General features: G+C 40.4%; 1 protein-coding gene across 11 annotated transcripts in view; it reads left to right on the top strand.

Annotated features, from left to right (window-relative positions):
* The window catches only part of ATXN7L1 (ataxin 7 like 1), a 111784-nt gene that overhangs the window by 47597 nt on the left and 39317 nt on the right, over nucleotides 1-24870 (top strand). For 4 of the 11 annotated variants that reach the window (XM_053255993.1, XM_053255991.1, XM_053255994.1 and 1 more), the window contains exons 3-4: nucleotides 2281-2385; nucleotides 24346-24568. The exons of 1 other annotated variant lie outside the window; for it this stretch is intronic. In XM_053255993.1, coding sequence (XP_053111968.1) covers nucleotides 2281-2385; nucleotides 24346-24568 — 328 coding nt within the window. Of the gene's footprint in view, nucleotides 1-626; nucleotides 648-2280; nucleotides 2386-16897; nucleotides 16919-24345; nucleotides 24569-24870 lie in introns of those variants that run through there. 6 more of the 11 variants (XM_053255996.1, XM_053255992.1, XM_053255998.1 and 3 more) reach the window with 4 other exon arrangements.

The raw sequence follows: 24870 nt of genomic DNA, 5'->3' as shown, positions 1-24870 counted from the left end.
AGGCAGAATGGTACTCAAGTAACCTGTTAAATTAATAGTTTGTAAAGAATAAAAGGAACCAAGGACATTGCACCCAATTTTTTCTGATCCTATTGTGTAGAACAGTTAGATTGCACTTAAGAAGATCCATTAAAGTGGATGGTAGGAATTAAACGCGCACACACACACACACTCTCTCTCTCATGGACTACATCAAAAGATTGCAATTTCATAGCCAAATACAATAAAGTGTTTTGTAGCATAGACTTTACAAAGCTTTTTTTAGATAGAGAAAGGTTATAGTTGATTTAATAAATGGCAGAAGCGTTTCTTAAATGACAAATTAAGGTAAAATGCTGTACCTGTTTGGCCTGAAAAGTGCCATCTCATAAAATCACTATTATTGTATTTGGTTCAAATATGCATTCTTTTTGTGTGAGTGTGTGTGTGTAATTTCTGTCATCCTCTTTAGTGGATCTTCTTAAATGCAATCTGAGCTGTAATACCTAAATTTCACACATTTTTCTTTGGATTACATTTCCAGAGAAACTTAGCTCATTCTGTATCGCATTGACATCATGCATTGAATACCATCTCTTTGTAACCCCCTAAAAGGACTAGATTTGCTGTGCAAGGCTTCAATCGGCTGAAAATCAAATGTTTAAATGGTAAGATCAACAAATAAGAATATATCAACTAAACACAAATGGAAAGGCTGGTTTCAAATACATTTCTTGTACAGAGACTTCCTCCTTGATTATTTTCAGTTGCCTTAACTGAATCTGTTTGTCCTCTGAAAGCATTGCCATAATCCTCCTTATTAACTGAAGTGAAATTTTGTACCCTTTAAAGTTAAAGCTGGGAGATAATTAGTATTTTCCCTAGTGTTAAGTGGTGTTCTTGGTGCCCCTTCTCAATTCATTATCCTTTTTGTGGTTTTGCAGCGTCTGATTATTGTAAATCCTTGTGGAGTCTTTTAGCGTTGCTCCTTTTGAACCTGAGTGACATACCTCATTTTAGCTTCATTATTTAAAACTGCTAAGTCAATCCATTTTTTAGAATCTGTCAGTTTGCCAATTGAAGTAGCAATAGTAGACTGATAAACCTAAACAAAATATTTTTTGAGAAATTACCAGTGAACATATATTGAATTGCTGGTGCTGATGGTTGGCTATTGCATTTTGAGTTAAACAATTATCTCTCTCTATTTAAGTTACATTGATCTCAGTGAAACCTAGTAAATGTGTGTAGGATCAAGGGTTGTTGTTGTTGTTGTTGTTGTTGTTGAAGACTGTATCAGACTATAGGCTTGAAAACAGTTAGATAGGCTTTTGGAATGGTGTTGAACTGCATAAACACAACCGTTTCCGAAGAAGTTAAATTTGGAAGACGCTCCCAGTTGATTTTCCTTTCTTTTGACATAAAAAGTAGGGAGTATATTAAGCTGGTTATCACTGTTCCCTCTAACAGAGATTCCCAGATGTTGTTGACTACAACTCCTGCAATCCCCAGCCAAAGGCCACTGCAGCTGGGGATGCTGGGAGTTGTAGTGAATAACGTCTGGGAATCCCTGTTAGAGGGCTCACTGCTGGTTATTTTCCCAAGTTAGGAGTTGCCCCAGATTTATTTGATGAGAAATACCATTTGGATCATTCTTACTCCTCGCTCCTAGATTGGACAGCAATGAGAGAAACTGGGAGAATCCACCAGGAATTTGTATGCATGGAAGCAAGGGAGAATTGAAGCTTGTTTAGGACTTATTTCTGATTGGATAGCTGCAGTTTTTTCTGGTTGAGAACAATCAGCGTTTAGATTACCTGTGACTCTCTCTTTTTGTTCGTTTCTGACCAGGTCAGGCCTGGTACCCTGTTCTCTCATTTTCCCTCCAGCCCCCCCTCTATCTTGCCTCCAGTTCCTATTTAAAAAGTGTCTTTTGCTAAAGCTCCATTAGGAATCAAGCTTTAAAGGAATATAGCTTGAAAAATAATTGTTGAAAAATTTTCAGAAATTAGTTTGGAGGTAGCTGGGGTTGTTCCCACACATACATTTATTACCTATAATAAACACAGATATCAAACGTGTTGTTCCTTGTACCGAGTAGTCCAAAACAAATGTCCTGTCCCTAGTTTACAGGTGGTAGGCATTGGAATTAGAAATGGTTTATTCCAAAGTTTTTTCTTTGTAGTTACTCTTAATAGTTTTTATCTGTGTACTTTAAAAAATACAATACAGCAGTATTTTAACTTCTTGAAAGCTCAACTTCTAATACTTGTATATATATATTTTTTAACTTTCCCACAGATATGCACTTATTTGGCCATTATCCAGCTCATGATGATTTCTATCTAGTAGTGTGCAATATCTGCAATCAGGTAGTCAAGCCACAGGTTTTCCAGTCACACTGCGGTAAGTGAAAACTTTTGTTCCTGGATTATGGCTTGGTGTACATGTCCTGTAGGAATTGGTGCATTAGCAATCATTTATTCTTTTTAGCTGAACTTCTCACCTTAAACCAATTTGAAACAAATATACTACTAAAGCTAGAATCCTGAGTACACTTACAATACATTCAGATGGAAGTGACTTTAAGGGAGAGATGGAAAATGTATGCTTGGTGCATATCATTTCAGTATCCTCTGTCATCACAGCAGAGGATACTGAGCATATACCTGTCCTGAACTGAACTTCTCAGGAATGGAAGCTAAAGAACTGAGTCAGAGGTGACAAGAGATGATGTTCTAAACTGTCAGGAAAAATCTAAAATTAACAAATCGCCATGGCCAGATGGTGACAAAGTTCGCCATCAAAGATTCTTGAGAAAACTTAGCAATCATGGGATAAGGGGACAGGTTCATGTGTGGATTGGTAACTGGTTGAAGGACAGGAATCAGAGGGTAGGTATAAATTGACAGTTCTCTAAATGGAGGGAACTAAGAAGAGAGGTCCCCCAGGTATCTGTACTGGGACCACTACTTTTTAATTTATTCATTAATTTATTTAGAAGTTGGGGTAACCAGCTACGTGGCCAGATTTGCAGATTACACCTTACTATTTAGGGTAGTGAAAGCCAAAACAGATTGTGAGGATCTCCAAAACTGGAGAATGGGCAAAAACTGGTAAATGTGGTTCAATGTAAGCAAGTCTAAAGTGAAGCATATTGGAGCAAAAAAGCCCAACTTCACATATACGCTGATCTGTGCTGATGGTGACTGACCAAGGAGAGAGATTTGGGGTCATGGTGGACAGCTCATTGAAAGTGTCGACTCAATGTGTTGCAGTTGTGAAAAGGGCTAATTCCATCCTTGGAATCATTAGGAAGGGGTTTGAAAATAAAACTGCTAATATCATAATTTCCTTATACAAAACTATGCTGCAGCCACATCTGGAGTACTGTGTACGGTTCTGGTCACTACCTCAGAAAGGACATTACAGAATTGAAGAAGGTGCAGGAGAGGGCAACCAAGATGATCAGGGCCCTAGAGCACCCTCCTTACGAGGTAAAGCTACAACACCTGGGGCTTTTTAGTTTAGAAAAAAGACTGAGGAGCAACATGATAGAGGTCTACGGTTATGCATGGTGGGGAGAGAGTAGTTAGAGAGAATTTTTTCTCCCTCTCTCATAACACTAGAACCAGGGATCATCCCATGAAACTGACTGCCAAGAAATTAAGGACCGGAAAGAGGAAGCACTTTTTCACACAACACATAATTAACCTTTGGAATTGTCTCCCACAAGATGTGGTAACAGCCACCAGCCTGGGTGGCTTTAAGAAAGGCTTAGATAAATTCATGGGGGACAAGTCTATCAATGGCTACTAGTCTGACGGCTATAGGCCACCTCCAGCCTAAGAGGCAAGATACCTCTGAAGACCAGTTGCAGGGGCGCAACTGCAGGAGATATGGCATGCCCTCAGCTCTTGCATGTGGGCTTCCCAGAGGCATCTGGTGAGCCACTGTGTGAAACAAGATGTTGGACTAGATAGACCTTGGGCCTGTTGTGTGTGTTTGCTTTCTAGAGGTAGCCCAGGTTGTGTGAGGCTGCCTTATACTGAGTCAGACCATTGATCCAACTAGGTCAGTATTGTCTGTATTCTGACTGGCAGCAGCTCTTCAGGATTTCAGGCAGAGATCTTTCCTGGCCCTACCTGGAGATGCCATGGAATGAACCTGGGACCTTCTGTATGAAGAACAGGTGCTCTTCCACTGAACTGTGGTCGCTTCCAGTGTTGGCTGAGACAGAATCCAAATGGTATTTTCCCTTCCACTAATTAACAAGGGGCACAGTCCACTGGAAACTGATCTCTGTATCCCATATTGAAACAAACGCGAAGTGCAAATTTGTGTCCTGTGGACCTGATCTTCCAGTTTCCTGTTCTGCTGTCCTTGATGGTTGAGTATGGATTATTTTTCCCACTGAGGGGAAGTTATGATTGGTAAGGGGAGTAAGAATGCCCATAGTGTGACCCTGCCACACTTCTGGGCTAGCTGGATTTTTAAAATATAATATATTCTCTCTTTGTGCCCCAAAACAGGCATTCAAGCTGGCTACAACAAGACACAATTAATATATATATTTTTAAAAAAATTAAGGAATAATGACTGCTAAAAGGCTCTGTGGGGATACTTGATGGCAAATGTCCACTCTGCAGGCCTCAGGTGTCGTTTTAGCATTGAATGTCTACACATGGCTATAACATTTGCACAGGGACGCTGCACATATCCAATGCAAGTTATGTGCATAATCCAAACTGTGCAACTTATATCCTGTGTATAGTTTAGCAATCAGTTGCTTGAGTTGGATCTGCACATGTTGGATTTTGTGTCCTGTGCTGTGGCTTTTTCAATACATGAGCATCTGGTGGATCTGAAGTTGGCACACATGAGCAACGTCCTTTTCCAGTGCACCTAGCCTCTGTTTGACATGAAGATTGTCCAGACTGGATTAATGGCAACCTAGATTCACCTCTCTTTGCTTCATCGCATGGCAGTCTTTGTTCCTTGTAGTCTATATATATCTCTGGGACTGCCTCATGTGCTGATCCCCCACCTCTCCCCTCCCCCCACAAGAAGCAGTGTGTACCAAACCAATATTGGTTTTATCTGTCAATCTGGCAAGTGTCAAATTCATTTAACCCTTCAAAAGGGGTACGTTTCCTGCCGTACTTCCTTGGGCAACTTTTTTTTTTTTTTTTTTTTTGGTGCTTTATCACCCAAGCATCAAACCAAGATTACGGGAGGTTGCTGTCTGGATGCTTCTTTCTTTGCCAGTCCTGTTTCGTTCATAAGCCATGGGGTTTTACTTTCAAATAGTGTGTTCAGGATCAGCTTGTAATTGTGATATAGCTTTGGTGAGAAATAATCAAGCTAGAATGAAACTATACTATTTGTAAATCAATAAGATTTTGACTTGAGTGTCTGAAACTGTGTTAAATAATATGAAAGGGTGGCCTAGTATCATTTCTGCTGACTTAGCACAATAATTTATTTAAATATTGGGGTTTATACTGACTATGTGTGGAGTTCTGTGTCTGTTAAATTATTTGTCGCGTGCATTTCCAGCCTCCTTTAATTATGCATATTCATGCTATTTGAAAATAAATCTCATTTAAAGTATCTGATTGTGATCTCCAGGTCTATATGTATTCCAGGCCTGTGTGCATCCTGTCAAACCAGGGTACATTTCTTTACTATTCACATTCTTGAATTCTGTCTGTCTTTCTGTTATGGATTAACATATCAATTTAAGGGCATTCCTCTCATGACCATTCATTCCACTATAACTGCTTCTGATGACTAATAAATTGTTTTTGTTTTCTGTGGTCTACTAGTTTATTGTAAGACTACCATTTTGGTCTCCAAAACCAAAGGAAAGACACTGGGGTTCAGCTAGGGTCATTAATATGTAGTTGTTAGCTCCTGCTTGTAACCCTTGGATCCTTCAGTTCAAGAGGTGATTGCAAGAGAATGATATACTGTTGAAGTATAAATATTAGGTTTTGCTGTGTGCTCAAAATGGATCTCTCTCATCTAGTATTCTTGTCAGTCCTGTTTGCAACAAACCATTTAAGAAAAGTTTTATAGCGAATTTCTCTTCACAACAGGAAATTGTTGCTAGTACTGAATGAAAATAGTAAAAAAATGACCATTTAGAGGCAATTTGCCCCAAAAAACTACCTGTGAGGAGAAACATCTGTACTAGAATATTATGTACCAGAGAAGCATATATGGATTTTGTTTGGAAAGGTTGTGAGAGTGAGCATAATTCAGCATGACACTCCAGATCTTATGTTGCCGTTCAATAATGCAAAGATCCAAAGGTGATTGTTAAAGGTGGCGGGGGGATATGAACCTCGTTGCAGTGGCACAATCCGGCCAAGAGACATTCAGGTCCAGGCAAGAACTGTGCAGATGTTCTGGAGCTTTGCTTGATGTCTGATAATTACAGTATTTGCTGCTGAACATTCGAACTGCAGTTACATTCTAAAAGCAGATTGTCTCCTTGGGAGCTCCTGAAATGAAAACTGCAAGTGAAGCTCTTGCTACATGTGTAGCAATGTGTACCACCCCCCACATTGCTTGGATGAGTAAATAGAAAGCTCTAGCATGTATTGTTGCTGAGTAATCTAGTCTTCATTATCTAAGAGTTAAAGCACATATGACACTAGGTGTTCTTCTGCTCCCCTCCCCCCGCTGCAAAATAGCATCCACTTGATGAGTGGGGTGGGCTCTGTCAGCACTTGGACCATGGTGTGCATTGGGCCCCTTTCCTTCATGATGTGGTTCTGAGAAAAATCACTACTTCATGCTATGATGTGCCCCCAGAAAGAAGCTTCTTTTAGCTCTAATCTAGGTTCTTTCCAAGGCTATAATGTAGTGTAGGGTGCTGGGGTGATAATAGGGTGCTGGGATGTAGTAGTGTATGGGCTGGGGTGACAGTGTTTGTCAGACCCATCCATGGACGGAAGGGTTTAAATGCTGATCAAGTGTCAGGGCTGATCAATCCCCAACCCACCCTTCCAGCTACTATTTCAGGGCTAAAACAAAAATGAAGTGACTAATACTTAGTGTGTCAAAGTAAGCCCGTCTGAAACTCTTGTGAGGGCTTTCCTTCGCATCAGTGGTGGCTCAAATGGAGCTCTGGTGCCAGTATTGGTATAACATGGCTATATATGTGTAAATCCTACATTTATATGTAGTGAACTGTACACATTATTGGAAGCTATGGCCAGTAGCTGCTTCCTAGCATGTATGTCTGTATAGGAGTTTGAATACATGTAAAGCTGTTGTGTTAGAATGTGCAGATGTGTAATGTGTTGATTCTTAAATGGAAGTGTGTTCTGTATATTTTTTTAATTTATTATATTTCTATACTTCCTGATATGTGCATCTCTAGAACTTTTAGAATATCAAAAACACCTTTTGTTCTTCTGGAAACTATTTTCGAATTCACCTTGGCGCTTTCCCAACTAGACCCTACAACGGGGTCAGGACGTATCTCGGAAGTGTGCTTCCACACTTCCTGCGTTGTGACACTGCAGTCCCCACACGGACAGCCGGGTATCGTTCACATTTCCAATGCCTTGTTGCAAATTTAATCACTGTGATCTAGAGCTTGGATGTCGTATATCCGGTGTGAAAAAGTTGCTCTTTTTTTGGGTTGTCTGGAAAGCGCCCTTCTCATGATGATAGATGCATGCTGTCATTTTTGTGTGTTTTCAGATAAGTATATGAATTAGTGTAAGATCCTTTTGTAATGAAGTGTCCTTTGATTAAATAGGCAAGATCTTCATTCTGGAGCTGTTCCATTTGATTTCCTCAAGCTAACCCTGCAGGGAAGAGAGCTGGTCTTGTGGTAGCAAGCATGACTTGTCCGCTTAAGCTAAGCAGGATCCACCCTGGTTGCATACGAAAGGGAGACTAGAAGTGTGAGCGCTGTAAGATATTCCCCTTAGGGGATGGAGCCGCTCTGGGAAGAGCATCTAGGCTCCAAGTTCCTTCCCTGGCATCTCCAAGATAGGGCTGAGAGATTCCTGCCTGCAACCTTGGAGAAGCTGCTGCCGGTCTGTGTAGACAATACTGAACAAGATGGACCTATAGTCTGACTAAGGATATGGCAGCTTCCTATGTCCTACTGCCTAGTAACTTCAAAACCTCTACTAGGCTACATAGGTATGTTACCTAAGATTTTTACAAAGCAACTTTACTATTCCAAATTGAATGGTATTCAGAAACTGTAAATGATCCCAGGTGGCAGGATCCAGTCCTTCATTCAGACTATTTCTCTTCATAGGTGCTTGTAGTCTACTCTGGATTTTAGAACCAATGGGTAATTGTCAGATTGTATGTGCCACATGTTATGTTAATAAGAGCACCTTTATTTATCCTACTAGATACTTGGTGGAATTCCAGAAGAAGTTAACATTTTGGTTTGGGTAGCAACACTCACGTCACCTTGGCGGGATTATTATTATTATTATTAATAATAATAATAATAATTATTATTATTATTATTATTATTATTATTAATTATTATTTCTTGTTTACACAGTCATACAGGTGTTATTGACTGGTTTGTTTTATCCAGACATCGAGTCCTTCCCAAGGACCTGGGATGGCTGGATTTTATTGTCAATTGTTATAGATATTTCGCAGAATATAGGCTGTTCCCAGTAAAGCTGCTTTTTGTAATTGGCTGATGGTGATTTCTGTGGCCCCTATGGTGTTGAGGTGCTCTTCAAGGTCTTTTGGAACTGCACCCAGGGCGCTAATGACCACTGGGATTATTTTGGTCTTTTTCTGGCACAGCTTTTCGATTTCAGTTTGTAGATCTTTGTATTTGGTGATTTTTTCTGTTTCTTTTTCTTCTATTCTGCTATCCCCTGGTATTGCTATGCCGATTATTTTGACTTGTATTTCTTTCTTCTCCACTACAGTTATATCTGGTGTATTGTGTGGCAGATGTTTGTCTGTTTGTAGTCGGAAGTCCCATAATATTTTTACATCTTCATTTTCTACCACTTTTTCAATTTGATGGTCCCACCAATTTTTGGCTACAGGTAGCTTGTATTTTTTTGCAGATGTTCCAGTGTATCATCCCTGCTACTTTGTCATGCCTTTGTTTGTAGTCAGTCTGTGCGATCTTTTTACAACAGCTGATTAGGTGGTCCACGGTTTCATCTGCTTCTTTACAAAGGCGGCACTTGCTGTTTGTGGTGGATTTTTCGTCTGTTGCTCTTATTGCATTTGTTCTTAGTGCCTGTTCTTGTGCAGCCAGTATTAAACCTTCTGTTTCTTTCTTCAAGTTGCCATTCTTAAGCCGTTGCCAGGTCTTGGTGATGTCTGATTTTCCACTTATATTGTGCAAATATTGACCATGCAGTGGCTTATTTCTCCATTTTTCTGCTCGGTTCTTGACTTGTTCTTTCTTGTAGGCCTGCTTTGTTTCATTGGTGTTGAATAGTTTCGCATTATTGACCATTTGAAGTGCATCTTCTTCACTGTCCTTGATATATTCTTCAAGGCCTCTTTTCTCCTCCTCTACTGTTTGATGGACTTGCAGCATTCCTCTTCCACCTGAGCTGCAAGGGAGGTATAGCCTATCGACATCACTGCGGGGGTGCAGAGCATGATTGATGGTCATGATTTTCCTGGTCTTACGATCCAGCGTCTCTAGCTCTGCCTGGGTCCAGTCTATTATTCCTGCAGTGTATCTGATAACAGGTATAGCCCAGGTGTTTATGGCTTGTATGGTGTTCCCGCCACTGAGTTTGGACTTGAGGATTTTTCTAACTCTCCTGATGTATTCACTTCCAATTTTTATTTTAACTTCAGTGTGTGCGATGTTATCAGCCTGGAGAATGCCCAAGTATTTGTAAGGTTCTTTCTCTTCCAGGTTCTTGATCTTGCTTCCATTGGGCAGTTCTATTCCTTCTGTTTTTCTTATTTTCCCTCTGTTCATTATTAATGCAGCACACTTGTCTAGTCCAAACTCCATTGCTATATTGCTACTGAATATACGGACAGTGTTTAGCAGTGATTCGATTTCTGACTGGGACTTTCCATACAACTTCAGATCGTCTATGTACAGCAGATGGTTGATTTGACTTGATGTTTTAGATGTTTGGTATCCGAGGCCTGTTTTGTTGAGTATTTGTGAAAGTGGGGTCATGGCGATTACAAACAACAGTGGGGATAGTGAGTCCCCTTGGAAAATGCCTCTTCTAATGCTAACCTGTCCAAGTGTCTCGCCATTGATTGTTAACTGTGTACTCCACATGCTCATGGCTTTTTAAAATAAATATCTGAATGTTTTTGCTGACACCAGTTGTTTCTAAACATTTTAGTATCCATGTGTGAGGCAATGAATCGAAGGCTTTCTTGTAGTCCATCCATGCAACACTTAGATTTGTTTTTCTTCTCTTGCAATTTTCTAAAATCATTTTGTCAATCAGCAGCTGGTCTTTTGTGCCTCTGGTGTTCGGGCAATTTCCTTTCTGTTCAACTGGAAGCTGTTTGTTAGTTAATAACTGTTGCATCACTTCATCTGCTATTATTCCAGTTAATAATTTGAACATGGTTGGCAGACAGGTTATCGGTCTATAATTACTTGGAACTGCACCTTTTGCTGGGTCTTTCATGATGAGATGAGTTTTCCCAGTTGTTAGCCATTGTTCAATATCACCTCCTTGCAAAATGTGATTGAACTGTTTTGATAGTTGTTTATGAAGGCTTGTTAGATGTTTAAGCCAAAAGCCATGCAGTTCATCGTTGCCTGGAGCAGTCCAATTTTTAATTTTCTTTGCTCTTTCACTTATTAATTCTGTTGTTATTATTAGATCTTGTATTTGTTGGTTACATTTTTTGACCTCTTTCACCCAGCCTGCTATTTTATTATAATCTATTGGATTGTCCCATAATTTCCCCCAGAATTGCACTGTTTCTTCTTTATTTGGTGTTTCTATGTTTCTTGCAGTTTCTCCTTCTAGACTTTGGTAGAAACATCTCTGATTCGACTGGAATTGGAGATTCTACCTGTGTTGTGTAGTTCTGGCTTCATATCTGCTAATCTTCTTTGACACTACTGTTATTTGCTGCTTTATTATTTCCAGGACTTCTCTAATTTTCCTTGAATCTAGGTGGTATTTCTGGATCAGATACTGTTTGGTGTTTTCATTCTTCTTCTTCTTGTCTTTCATATCTTTCAATTTACTAGCATCTGATCTAAGCCTGGAGATTTTATTTTCTAATCTAATCTTCCATTTAGGTGATGTACTACTTTCTTTTTTTACAGGTCCATTGATCTTATATCCGAGCTCTTGTGTTGTTGTTGTTGCTGCACTGTACATTAGTTGGTTTGTTTCTTGCAAATTATTGGTTGTTATTTCTGCAAGTGCAGCATTGACATCTTTTAATACCTGAGCAAGTTGTTTTTTGGCAACTGTTTTTAGAGCTGGAAGTCGAACCCTGGTGGTTGTTTGGTTCATGTGCTCAGTTATTTTTTGCTTTAGTTCTTGTTGCTTTTCTGTTAAACGGCATTTGGGTTTTTGAGGTGAAGGCAAAGGGGAGGTTGCCTGGTTTTGATTTTGAAACAGTTCAGCAACAGTGGCATCCTCGATTTCCGACACCTCCTCCACCTGCGCCTGAGCAACTTCTTCAGTTGGTGGTAATTCTTCTTCCATATCTTGAGCCTGTGTTGCTCTTTGCAGTTCTTCCAGCTCAACTCCTGTGAATACTTTATTTCTTATTATGAATCTTCTCTGGTCTGCTAGCCTTTGTTCTGTTATTTCTGTCTCTGGATGCTTCTCTTTCCAAATTTGGTACATTCTTTTTAAATAACCTCTTCTAGTTGGACTAAACTTGTAATAGCAGATCATTATTTCCTTGTTAGCATTTTTCGTATATTTTTTTCGGTTAAGCGACGTTTCTTCCAGTAACCTTGCAGTCTCCAGCCCTGGTTGCTCAACTGAAGATCCTGAGTCCTGTTGCCCACTTGCCACCAGATGTCCAGGGATTCCAGCACCTGGCGCGGTCTTTGTTGACCCGGGCGATGACCGATCCGGTATAGATTTATTAAAGTTACGTCTCACCATATTGTTGATGGGAGAGGCACTCTTTGTCTGGCTCCTCTGGTGAGACCTGTCCAGTATGGTTGGACCTCTGGCATAGCTCTCACCTTCCTCAGAGCAAGCCCCACAACCACGCCAAGGTAGTGCCTCACTGGGGGATGATGATGATTATTATTAACATTTATATCCCGCTCTTCCTCCAAGGAGCCCAGAGCGGTGTACTACATATTTGAGTTTCTCTTTCACAACAACCCTTTGAAGTAGGTGAGGCTGAGAGAGAAGTGACTGGCCCAGAGTCACCCAGCTAATTTCATGCCTGAATGGGGATTTGAACTCAGCTCTCCCCAGTCCTAGTCCAGCACTCTAACCACTACACCATGCTGGCTTTTCACATCATCAGGCTTTATCAAGAATCCTAGATTTTGCTAACGTTACAACACTTGAAATTGTAAAGATTGGCCATCTGAGTTCTGAGTCTTTCAGGTTTCCCACCCCACAGTCTTAAAAATATATTCTTGTAATGTTGGTGTAAAGACACATAACACTAAGGGTTGTAGAACTGGTTTGAATACACCTTCTGTAATAATACATACACTTTTTTTTTCCTGGAGTGAGTTCTGAAAACTGGTCCTGTAGGCTTCCAGTATATCAGAGAAAAGCCAGCTATGGTAGTTGCCTATTGGCTAGTAGCCATAGTGTTGCCAACATACAACCCTGCCCAGTCTCCCCAGGACAACTGTTGCAACCTGTCATTTGAAAAGTCCCTCTGACTTTTTTGTTTTGGATAATTATTTTAGGTCAACTGTTTACATATATGTAGCCAGTAGGGGGAGCTCATGTCATTATGTTTGTCCTTCTGTGATGGGCCTTTTCTGGACCTTGAAGGACATTTCTGTAATAGGACTCTGGGATCAAATGCTCTTTTTCCTGCAGGCATAATTCTGGCCATCTCACTTAGTAATCCAGTCCACGAATTGAGTTGAGAATATCCTGGAATACTTTTAAACTGGATTCAAATTTCAGTGAAAACTGGATTGGCCATCTTCATATACAAGCACAGCACTTAAGGAAACAGTGACAAAACAAAGATTGAAAACTTTCTAAAGGTCAATTTATGTTTGAATTTTCTTTAGTATTGCTCAATATATGTATAAATGAGCAAAATTATACCTGATAGTGGATATATTTCCCTACACTTGATAATCATCTGAAGGTTTTCACAATAAGAGCAATATTCTTTTATTTATTCTGGGACTTCACTATTCTAAGAATTTAGAGATTTTCACACAGATGACTGCAGCAGGCTAATATTTTCCTCTCACCTTATGCCACATAATGGCACAGCAGGGAACATAACTTAATTAGCAAGCCAGAAGTTGCTGGTTCAAATCCCCACTGGTATGTTTCCCAGACTATGGGAAACACCTTATATCGGGCAGCAGTGATATAGGAAGGTGCTGAAAGGCATCATCTCATACTGCGTGGGAGATGGCAACTGTGAACCCCTCCTGTACTCTACCAAAAGCAAACCACAGGGCTCTGTGGTCGCCAGGAGTCAACACTGATTTGACGGCACACTTTACCTTTACCTTATTCTCACCTTATGTCACACTAATGTTCTTTTAACTGAGTATTTTTTAAAAACTCCTTCTGGATTAGAGATTAACAAAAGTATCTCCCTTTTCAGTCAGTGGCAGTATCCTTATATTTGCTAACTGCCCTCAGAGTTGCATCTAGAATAAACAAGAAATGATATGTGGGAGAAACTGTATCACTAACCGTGTCCAACGTAGATAGCACTTTACAAAGAATTAGCAGAGGTTCCTATCCTGAGGGGCTTACAATGGCATGAGACAACAGAGAAACGAAGGCAGATTATGAGATGATGGCAGTTGCATGTGCATAGGCTTGGTTGCAGACTGCCAAATGTCAAATCAGTCTATAGGTTGTCATTGTTCGAAAGAAGCTAAGAAAGGAACTGTATGTTAACTCAGTAAACCTGTTAGTCATGTTTGTTGGCTAACATGAGTGTGTGTGGCATTTAGGAACGTAGGAATATAGGGAGCTGCCATATACTGAGTCAGACCTTTGGTCTATCTAGCTCAGTATTGTCTTCACAGACTGGCGGTGGCTTCTCCAAGGCTGCAGGCAGGAGTCTCTCTCAGCCCTATATTAGAGATGCTGGGGAAGGAACCTGGAACCTTCTGTTCTTCCCAGAGCAGCTCCATTCCCTGAAATGAATACCTTACAGTGCTCACACTTCTAGCACTTAGCAATAGCAATAGCACTTACATTTATATACCGCTCTATAGCCGAAGCTCTCTAAGCGGTTTACAATGATTTAGCATATTGCCCCCAACATTCTGGGTACTCATTTTACCGACCTCGGAAGGATGGAAGGCTGAGTCAACCTTGAGCCCCTGGTCAGGATCGAACTTGTAACCTTCTGGTTACAGGGTGGCAGTTTTACCACTGCGCCACCAGGGGCTTCCCTTCCATGAAGCCCCACCAGGGGCTTCCCTTCCATGAGGTTCCCCATTTCTAGTCCCCCATTCATATGTAACCAGGATGGACCCTGCTTAGCTAAGGGGACAAGTCATGCTTGCTACTACAAGATCAGCTCTTCTCTCATTAGAGGAGAGAATCATGCAGGGGAGAATCTGTGGGAGAGAGTGGCGCTTAACACCTGCCTGCTGCATTCACCCAACCCTTCCCACCCAGGTGGTTGCTCTTCAAGATTTGTTTATTTTAGACTCTATGAAAAATGGCTGGGGTGGGGGGGAAGGATTAAGGGGACAAAGCCATTGGTAGAGAGATGGTTAAGGATCCCCCATCCATCCACTATCCATTTCTGATTAGTGCTATCTACCAGACATGAATTTGAGAACATATTTTCTGAGGTAACATAGTTCCACCTTAAGACTTGTTGGATATAATGTTGATTGTGTCCTTTGTGCCTTTTGCTTTTTGGAGACTATTTTAACCATAGTCTTATCGTCTCAGGACAGATTTTTATTTCAGAGTAGTAGTTAATCAGACATTATTGAGAATTTTGCCATTGATATGTGTTTATACCTTATGACAATAAAGAGGCAATTTATTCAACTTTTCCCAGGTTTTTATTACTAATAGTCACTGCTTTCACACAGCAGCTGTCAAAGATGCTCAATGGGAATCAAAAGGAAGCTTAGGGCGCTCCATATATGTATCAGAGTTTCTGAGGTTCCCCATTTCAAATTGAGTCTTGTGTACCAGCCAGCAAGCTGCTCCCAAAGCTTGAGAAGACTTCTCCAGGAGCAGTCACCAGTGCAGTGAGAAGTGTGGAGCTGGAATGAAAAATCCAGGCCCCACAAAGTGCATGGGGCTGTTTGGAGCTTGGGGCTGTCTGGAGCCTGGTGTTTTTTCATTAATTTGGAGTACCACCACCACCACCAAGAAAGCACAGCCACCGTGTTCCACTGGATAATGTTGTTGGATGCAGATCTGAAAGTTGAGACTGCAAATTGCAGTTCAGCCACAATCTCTCAGCCTCTCTTATATCTGTACCATGTGGGGGTGGGGGAGCTGATCCGCCTTATAAGTTTTGTTTGTGAGCATGAAGTATAGATTGTATAATCACTTTATACATAACACTAAGGAGTTATTAAATACATGAATGCTAATAACGATTTCCCCCCCCAATAAAGATACTAAAGTTAGAGTCCCTTTATCTACAAAAGTGTAGGTGTCAGTGAAATTAGAAATGATTGAAATGTAAGCCAAATTTGAAAAGGGGCAAGTTTATCTGTATAACTTGCTATGATCTCCTTTGTGTGTAATATATTAGGCTTTTAAAATCCATTATGACATTCTCCTGCCATCTCTGCTGACCCAGGATGGATGGTGCCGAAGGAATAAATGTTCGACTGGAATGTGCCCATTATCAAATGTTTGAAAGCTCTGTGGAGAGACCATAGCTCTGTGGGTACGACTCGTGTTTTGCATGCAGAACATTCCACATTCTGTCCCAAGATTCTCTAGTTAAAATGGCCTCAGGTAATAGAGCTGAGAGAGCCTCTGCTTGAGACCTTAAAGAGCCATTGCCAGGTAGAGTAGACAGTATAGGTAAGGATAGATGAACCAATGATCTAACTCTGCATAACCAAAAACATATTGTTTATGCAGCAAACAATATACTTTTGTGAATAGATTCCCTCAGGTTTTGGTTGCAGAACTCAGAAGGTGAATAAAGCTTTAATGGTGCAGGAGAAGAAACCGTGGTGTCCTGCCTAGTTGAACAGCACCAGAAAGAGCTGATTTTTTTCCACTGTGCCCATACCATTTAGCCAACTGTTCTGTTCACTAAGCCATACTGTTCACAGACTATATCCAGTTGTCTGATACTCTGAGTTACGGTTTCAAAATATAAAAAGTCTATGGAATTTTAATGATTGGACCATGGATGTCCCATTAGACATTCCAATATTTGTTAACAATAAAATTGACTTCATGATTTTTCCTTTGTTTTATTAATGTGCATATTATATCCTCTTCATAAATAGTTGCTTCTTTTAAAAGCAGTCTTTGTACTTTATGTTGTTGCTAAAGTAGTATTTCTGCTGCCCAGCAGGGAGGGAGGGAGGGAGTGTGTGTGTGTGTGTGTGTGTGTGTGTGTGTGTGTGTGTGTGTGTAGTCAAGACAGTGGCTATAAGTGCAGATCTACAGTTTGCTGGAACAGTCTTCCTGCCTCGTTTCCAGCCTTTGCAGAATACCTAATCGTGTTGCTGTCATTCTCTAACAGTGTCTGTGGTAATGTGAATCATTTCATGTTCCGGCAGTGCAAGTTGTTTACAGTCGTCCTAGAATTGGATTAACTTGGCAGGCTGAACCACAGTGTAAGTCCTTTCAGTTTACGTTTCTCCGAGCAAGATGTTTTATGTGTCTTCTTGCTGATCCACTTTGGTTGAAAAAGGAAATTCTTAGTCATTTCATTTTTGAATAAAATGCTCTCTTGTATGTGTTGCAAATACAGGAAAATGCAACATGGTGGTTTATTTCAACATCTGAGAGTTTTCCAGTGAAGTCAAGTTTATTTTTTAAATCTGTGTTCTATCAGAACCATCAGTACTGTATTCTTCAACTGGAAGTTCATTTCCTTTGTCAGTTTACATTAAATCAGAACTAAACTCTGTATTATTTCCTTTACAACAAAGCAGATTCAGTTGGGGTGGATGCAGTCTGAAGATTCGTTTTCAACCATACTTGATACTGTTGTTTGTATAGCTTTCTCAGGTTATTTCTTTGGATCTTTACTATTCCTGTAATGAGTTCTCTCCTAGAATTTAGATATGAGACTTAATTTTCTCCTGGTTTTTAAAAAATTAATTTAATGGGCAATAAATACCCATGCTGAAGTGATACTTTTAATATTGTCACAGAGAAAGTGAAAGTGTTTAACAAGGTGTTTATTGTCATTGGCTGTGAATTAACTACCCTTTATCCAAAAGTTTCTAAGTGAGTTGTGTTCTCTGAGCTCTTTACAGCAGTTTTTCCTCTTAAAATATGCTCTGTATTTGTTTTCATTTCTAAGCATTTTAAACTGGAAGTATGAGTCATATTCAGTTACTAAAATAAAGTAACTTTCAAAGTTGCTGACTTGTAAGGGAATGCCTATACGATTAAACTTCTTCAGGGTCTACAGAACATGAAATCAATTCTTGTCAGTTTCTTGAAAATTCTATGAGAAAGAAGTGTGTTAGTTGTGAAATTGTGATATTGTGGTTATAATAGTCAGTATATTGCAATGGTACATTAAAGTTACTGTGAATGAGTTTCTAAATTACCCGAGCCTTTGGTTTTAAAGTACTGTAAAATGGATAAGGAGGTTTCCAGCTGTGCCAACGGTGACCCGATTTTAAAATTTTGACTTGGAGTCTTGAGCTTTGTCCCAGTAAGCCATGCCTGTAAGAAGAATGAAATACTGTAGTTGTCCTTGCTCTTCCTTTGCTACCAGCTTTTCTGGCTTCTAGTACTTTCTCTTTCTCCTTTCTACAAGTTTGTCCCATAATCCTGGCCCTCTGGAAACACTTGCATGTTAGGAAGCTCTTGCAAAGTTTCATGTAGTACTGTGCCAAATTTTTGTGAGGTTCAGCTTTAGATGCAAACAGTGACAAAAAATTTAAATTTTAATGTGTATTAATGTGTAATTTTAATAGAATTTTAATCTATTATGATTTTTATCTTTTTATGAATGTTAAATGTTTTAAATTTTATATATCATGTTTTAATTTTGATATTTGGCGGTATATAAATTAATAAATAATGAATTTCAGAGAGAGTCAGAAGAGCTCATGATAAAGGCCCTACTTTTCATTATTTCATACACTTTTTAATAACCTGTTTGCAGTCATTGTTTTCCTGACCTACTGTGCTTCAGTACCTTTTTTAAAACCTGAAAAGCTTTTGATCCCTGCTGCTTCAGGCTCATGTAGCAAATACAGGGGCGGAGCCACCATTGTGCAAACAGGTTCAAAGAACCTGGGCTGCCAATGGAAAGGGCTGCAGAAGTCCACGGGGGGTGTGGCTCCGGCCCCGGAAGAACCCCAAGCAAACTCCCCACTCCTGGGCTCTGGAGATCCCCAAGTGAGCTCTCCCCTGTCATTTCAGGCAGCGCTTGCTGCCTGACAAGTTCTGTTTCCCTTTCACTCCCTCGCTGGAGGGAGAGAGAGGGAAATAAAGGCTGTCAGGTAGCAAATGCTGCCTGAAAAGGACAGGGGAGAGTTTGCTCAGGGCTCCCTGGAGAGTGGGGGGGGGAGTTTGCCCAGGGGCTCTTCCGGAGCCCGAGTCACACCCCGTGCGTGTGACTTCATGCACGTGGGATGTTGCTGCCGGGGCCGCCGGGTGGCGCTGGGCCGGGGCCTGAGCGAATACTATGACATCATGGTGTACATAGCCATTCAAATATGACTAAATTTTAACAGAACTGAGAGAAAACTAAGTTTTCCCATTGCTCATGTTCTGAATGGAGGGAGGAAAGAGGGAACTCATTCCCATTCCTTAGTCAACCAAGTTGATATTCTCTACATTGTGTTGTGCTGGTGGTTTTATAGCCCACCAGCACTACATTCTAGGACGTTTGCTCTGACCTAGCTGTAGTCACCCATAGTTACATATTACCATATGGGCAGGGGATGAGAAATGTTGGCTCTGTTCACCAGCCAGATAAAAATTTTACTTGTCAAGTTATGTTGGTACGTTATTCGTCAGGATTTTTTCCAGTCATCAGGCATCATTTTTCACTCATCACAGACAAGTAGACTAGTGAATTTCCTGAGCCCTGCATATGGGACCTGCATGGGAATGTACATCTGAATGCACATCACCATTCGCATTCTAGCCCAACAACATGACAGGATGGAGTGAGGGAGCATTTGTTTTATTATCCAGGCAACAGAGACATACTGCTTCTCCTTCCTCAATACTTGCCCTCCTGTGAATTCACAAAGTTGTATGAAGAATTGCTGAAAAGGAAGCCATTTCACAGGAGTAAACATTTTAGCAAAACACGTTCCCTCTGTTTTGTTACAGAATTTGTTTTATGGTTGGTCTCTGACTCAGTAAAGGAAATGTGCTTTCCTCTCATTTCCATTTCTGTTTGATACTATGGCTGAATTTGGTTTTGGGTTTGTTTGTTTTTGCGGGGGGAGGGGGGCTATCAACTTTGCAAAATAAGCTTAATAGAAAAACACAAATTATCACAGCTATTACAATAGAGTGCATCTTGTTTCATTATTTATTGACATTCAGTACTAAATTAGTATTATTTGAACTTTAAACTAGCATTCAGTTGCTCTATCTATCGCATTTCTTTACCACCTAGTATAGAAATCTCTAGGCGGTGTACAGATTAAAACATAATATAAAACAAAACTTTTAAAATTCACAAAAACAGATAAAAAATCACAATAGATAAAAACACACATTAAATTTTTAAATTTAAATTTCAGTTAAAAGCCTGGGAAAACAGGTACTTCTTCAAAGTCTTCCTAAAAGCAAACAGAGAAGGAGATGCCCTTACTTCAGCAGGGAGTGCATTCAAAAGCCCTGGGGCAGCCACAGAGAAGGCCCAGTCCCAAGTTGCCACCAAACAAGTTGACGGCAACCATAACAGGACCTCTCCATATGATCTTAATAGTCGACAGTGTTCACAATGGAGAAGGCGCTCTCTTAAGTATCCTGGACCTAAGTCTTTAAGGGCCTTATAGCACTTTGTATTTCATTTGCTCTAATCAGTATCAAACCTCTTGGAGCCTTTGGTGTCTCCATATTATCCTTACAGTGTAATGATATCAGCTCCTGAGGATAAGTTGATTAAAACACCTCTTCCAATATGCTAATACATTCCAATCTGAATAAAAATGATTTAATTTTATGGATGCCTTCTGACCTTCCCTAAACCAAATTAGAAGAGTTTATTTCTCATATACTAACAGATACTGGACATATACTCACTCCTGAACTGAGTTTCTCGGGGATGAAGGTCAAAGAATGGCATCAAATAGAGGTGTCGAGATAATGCTTTAAACCCAGGCTGTCAAACACCTGGCCCACAGACTGGATTCCACCTGTGGAGCTCCACTGTTTGGCCCCTAGGGAGGTCAAGCTGATCGCTGGATCTGCCAAGAAGCGGCCATTGCTGCTGTCACCATGTCCCCTGTCTTCCCCCTCACCAACCCAGCTGCTGCCATCACTGAGCCGGGGCCAGGAAGCTGGCTGAGAAGCTGTCATCATCCGTCCCCTGTCTTTCCCCAGTTAACCCCATTGCCAGCCCCACTGCAGGAGGGAAATGGGCAGGATGGTGGCACACATTGATCAGCTCCCTGGGCCCTTCTTGGCGGTGGCAACTGTGGGGTTGGCGACGGGGAAGTCAGGAGATGCGTGCACACTCCTTCCCCTTTACTCACTCTCATTCATTCACCAAGTGAGTAAAGGGGGAGTGGGTGGGTGTGAGAGAGAAAGGTGTGGGGAGAAGAAAGACAGATGGTGTGAAGTGGGTGTGGCCCCCTAGAGGTGCATTGTAATGAGATCTGGCCCACCTCCCAATTGAGTTGGACACCCCTGCTTTAAACTGTCTTGAAAAATTAAAAAGTAACAAATCACCTTTGCCAGATGTCATCCATCCAAGAGTTCTAAAATAACTCAAATGTGAAACTGATGATCTCCTAGCAAAAATATGCAACTTGTCCCTACAGTCAGGCTCTGTACCAGAGGACTGGAAAGTAGCCAATGTAACACCAGTTTTCAAAAAGGGATCCAGGAGGGATCCAAGAAATTGCTGGCTAGTTAGCTTAACATCTGAACTGGGTAAGCTGATGGAAAGCATACTTAAGGATAAAATTGTTAAATAAATAGAACAGGGCTCGCTGAAACATGGCTTCTGCAAGGGTTGCTCCTTTAATCATTTTTAATACTTCATGATAATAGTTTTGTCTTTTGAGGCACTCCAGCGAGAAGTGAGCATTTCCAAGCAGTTGATGTTTTTACGTTGCTTTTTCCTTCAGTTTGCTAAACAATTGATATTATCCAGCTTCATAATATTGGACAAAGCTAGTCCTTATAGTTTAATATGAGTTAGTGTGCACTGATTTGTAACAAGAAATTAACTCTTGAACATATGAAGGAATACTGAATGCTTTATCTTTGCTGGTGAGATCAGCTTTGACACTTGATATGCCCATGTGCTAGGAAACTAAAGAGATCATTCTCAAAGGAGGGTCTTGACTTTGACACTTGCAAGTACCTTTACTCCCCCTTCCATTGTTTGGACAGAAGTTGACCTTGAGGGTGCATTACAAGGGTTTCTTGCTTTAGGTTGCCTAAAGGTCTAAAGAAGAAGTTAATTTGTCCCCCTTTTATTGGTTATATTTGTGTTAGTGGTGTTTTATCTTGTAGGGTTTTTTGTTTTTGTTGTTTTGGTGGCTGTATTTTTAGCCTACTTTCCAGTGGGCTTATGAGATCACCCAGCATTCCCTGTGTGTGTCTGTCCGTGTGTGTGTCCCCCCGCCTTAACTTTGCAACGCCTGGACCAATATGAACCAAATCAGGTGCAGTTGTAGGGACACATAGGGACACCTCAACAGCATCGTTTGTGACATTGTCATCCACCCCAATCCAAGATGGTGGACATGTAAACCTTTGAGGGGCAAGTGAATTGTGAATTGCTTAACTTGTGAATTCCTTAACCGATTTGAACCAAATTCCTGCAGCTGTAGGGACACACAAGGATGTCCTAATGGCGTGGTGTTTGATGTCATCCACTCCATTTCAAAATGGTGGCAGCATGAACATTGAGGCGCAAGTGGGCTAATTCTTGGACTGCCTAACCCATTTGAACCAAATTTGTGATGTCATCAACACAGATTCAAGATGGCGAATGTGTATACTTTTGAGGCGCAAGTAGACTAACTTGAGAACTGCTTAACCTATTTGAACCAAAATTGCTGCAGTTGTAGGGACACAGCAACAGAATAGTTTGTGACGATATCATCCACCCCAGTCCAAGATGGTGGACACGTAACCTTTTGAAGCATAGGTGCACTAACTTGTGGACAGTCCAACTGATTTGAGTTAATGTGTATGTTGAGTTAATGTGTAATGTCCTGTGTATGTGTCTATAAGTATGTAGTACACTGCTCTGGGCTCCTTGGAGGAAGAGCGGGATATAAAATGTATGTATGTATGTATGTATGTATGTATGTATGTAAGTAAGTTATTGCTTGCAAGCCTCCCTGAGTCCTATGGGAGTAGGGCAACATATAAATCTAACTAAATAAATTTGTACCAAATTTGGTACAGCTGTATGGACACATAGGGATGCCCCAATGGTGTAGTTTGTGATGATGTCATCCACCCTGATCCAAGATGGTGGACATGTGAACATTTGAGGTGCAAATGCACTAACTTGAGGACTGTCTAACCCATTTGAACCAAATTTGGTACAGTTGTAGTGAGTGACACACAGGGACACCTCAATGGTGTAGTGTGTAATGATATCATCCAACCCAATCCAAGATGGCGGACGCATGAACATTTGAGGCACAACTTGTGAACCTTTATTTGAACTACATTAGTCCAGTTGTAGAGATAGTTAAAGGAAAGTAGGCTGATTAGTTCTTAGTAGAACAACTTGTTTTCTGTTGTGGGCATCTTGTGAGGCATTGCACCTAACAGGCAGAATATAAAATTAAATATAAATTATTAAATATGGAACTAAGGTGCTCACCAGTTTACACTTCATATACATTTGAACTAAAGTCTGTTCTTCTTGATTGTGATTGCAAAGGCAGAACTGGAATTTTCTGTAATGTTGAAGGCAGGGGCCCCCAAAGAACGAATTAGGTAAAATAATTAGATCAAATAGTGAGAAAGTAAAAGTGCTAAAACTGAGGTTTTGGAACAGCCTTTGGATCATAGTGCATTATTTGCTGTACATTGATGTGGACAGTAAATGGTGACAAAAGTTTAAAACTATATCAAAAATAGTAATTGATCTGTTAGCTATCTGCTTGTTTTGTCTCTGTGATCCCTCTCATGTGTGGAATCCATATGGCAAAGGCTCCACATAAACTGCGATGTAAATGTAGGTAGCCCACAGTGCCAGCAGCCATTTCTGTGACAGTGACTGCTGCACTCATGTGAATCATTACCATACCTTATATGCAATTAATTTATCTTATGTCTGTGGTGTTAATTATAACTCTACGAAGACTTGGAAAAGTTATATTTTGGCCAGAGAGAGATCTAGCTCCATTTGTAAGTATCTGTATAAAGCTCAGCTGCTCTGACAAGCTGAATGGCATAGAATGAAGAGATGATGTGTATATTGAATAGGAATAAGAATTATTTTTACTGTCCATTCAGCTTACATCTTGACCAGACATACTAACGTGCTGGTTCTGCAAGCCAGCATGTTCTAGGATTGGTTTTAAAAGTGTAACTAAACCACAACTGTCTCACACCTATCCCTGGGCAGTATTCCTACTTAATGGCAGCCAAGCAGTAGCCGTTAGCACTACTTTACCAGACCTTGATGCAGTGTGGCAATGCTGCAAAAGGGTAACTTGCATCCTCTGACACTTCTTCAGTGCATCCTGACTATTTTGGTAATTTGGCCACTGGTATAATATCTATTTAAATGTACAGCAAATCAGTGTGTAGAATGCTTTGCTTATTCTATATTGCTTGGCTTTTTCTTTTCTTCTTCTTAGCTGCCTTTTATTTTGTCTATTTAGTGTCTTTTGGTACTTTTTTTTTTCTGTTGTAGAACGAAGACACGGTTCAATGTGTAAACCTTCCCCATCTCCAGCTTCTCCACCCTGCAATTCCAGGGCATCACTAATACAGATGAAACCGAAATCCTGTATCGGCGGCCATAACCCTGTCAGCAACAACTCAAAGCCATTCAAAACGCCCAAAGACAATCCACTTACCTCCACTAGCAAACAGCACATGGTCTTTTCGTCAAAAGTATCAAGGGATAAACCTTGGTAAGTTACTGTTCTAGCAGAAAGCTGATGGTTTTCTGCTTCTCAGTATTTCTTAAATTAAATGTGCTTCCTTTCCATATCTTACTAAAAATGATTCTTTTCTGAGGTTGAAGTATCTATGTTTTTAAAATAATGCATCTTAAATAGGAAATTACTAGATGGATATATTGGTTTTTAGTGGTGTACCACAAAATGGTACCTCCTTCAGGACAGTGGTGTTAGTATTCAGTTTGAAGATTGTGATATAAACACTGTGTAGTCAATTTTCCTCTCAAAGTTTAAATGTAAATAAGCAAAAATTC

This window comes from Hemicordylus capensis, chromosome 5 (genome assembly GCF_027244095.1).
Source record: "Hemicordylus capensis ecotype Gifberg chromosome 5, rHemCap1.1.pri, whole genome shotgun sequence".
NCBI classification, from domain to species: Eukaryota; Metazoa; Chordata; class Lepidosauria; order Squamata; family Cordylidae; genus Hemicordylus; species Hemicordylus capensis.
This window is presented reverse-complemented; position numbering and strand designations above follow the sequence as displayed.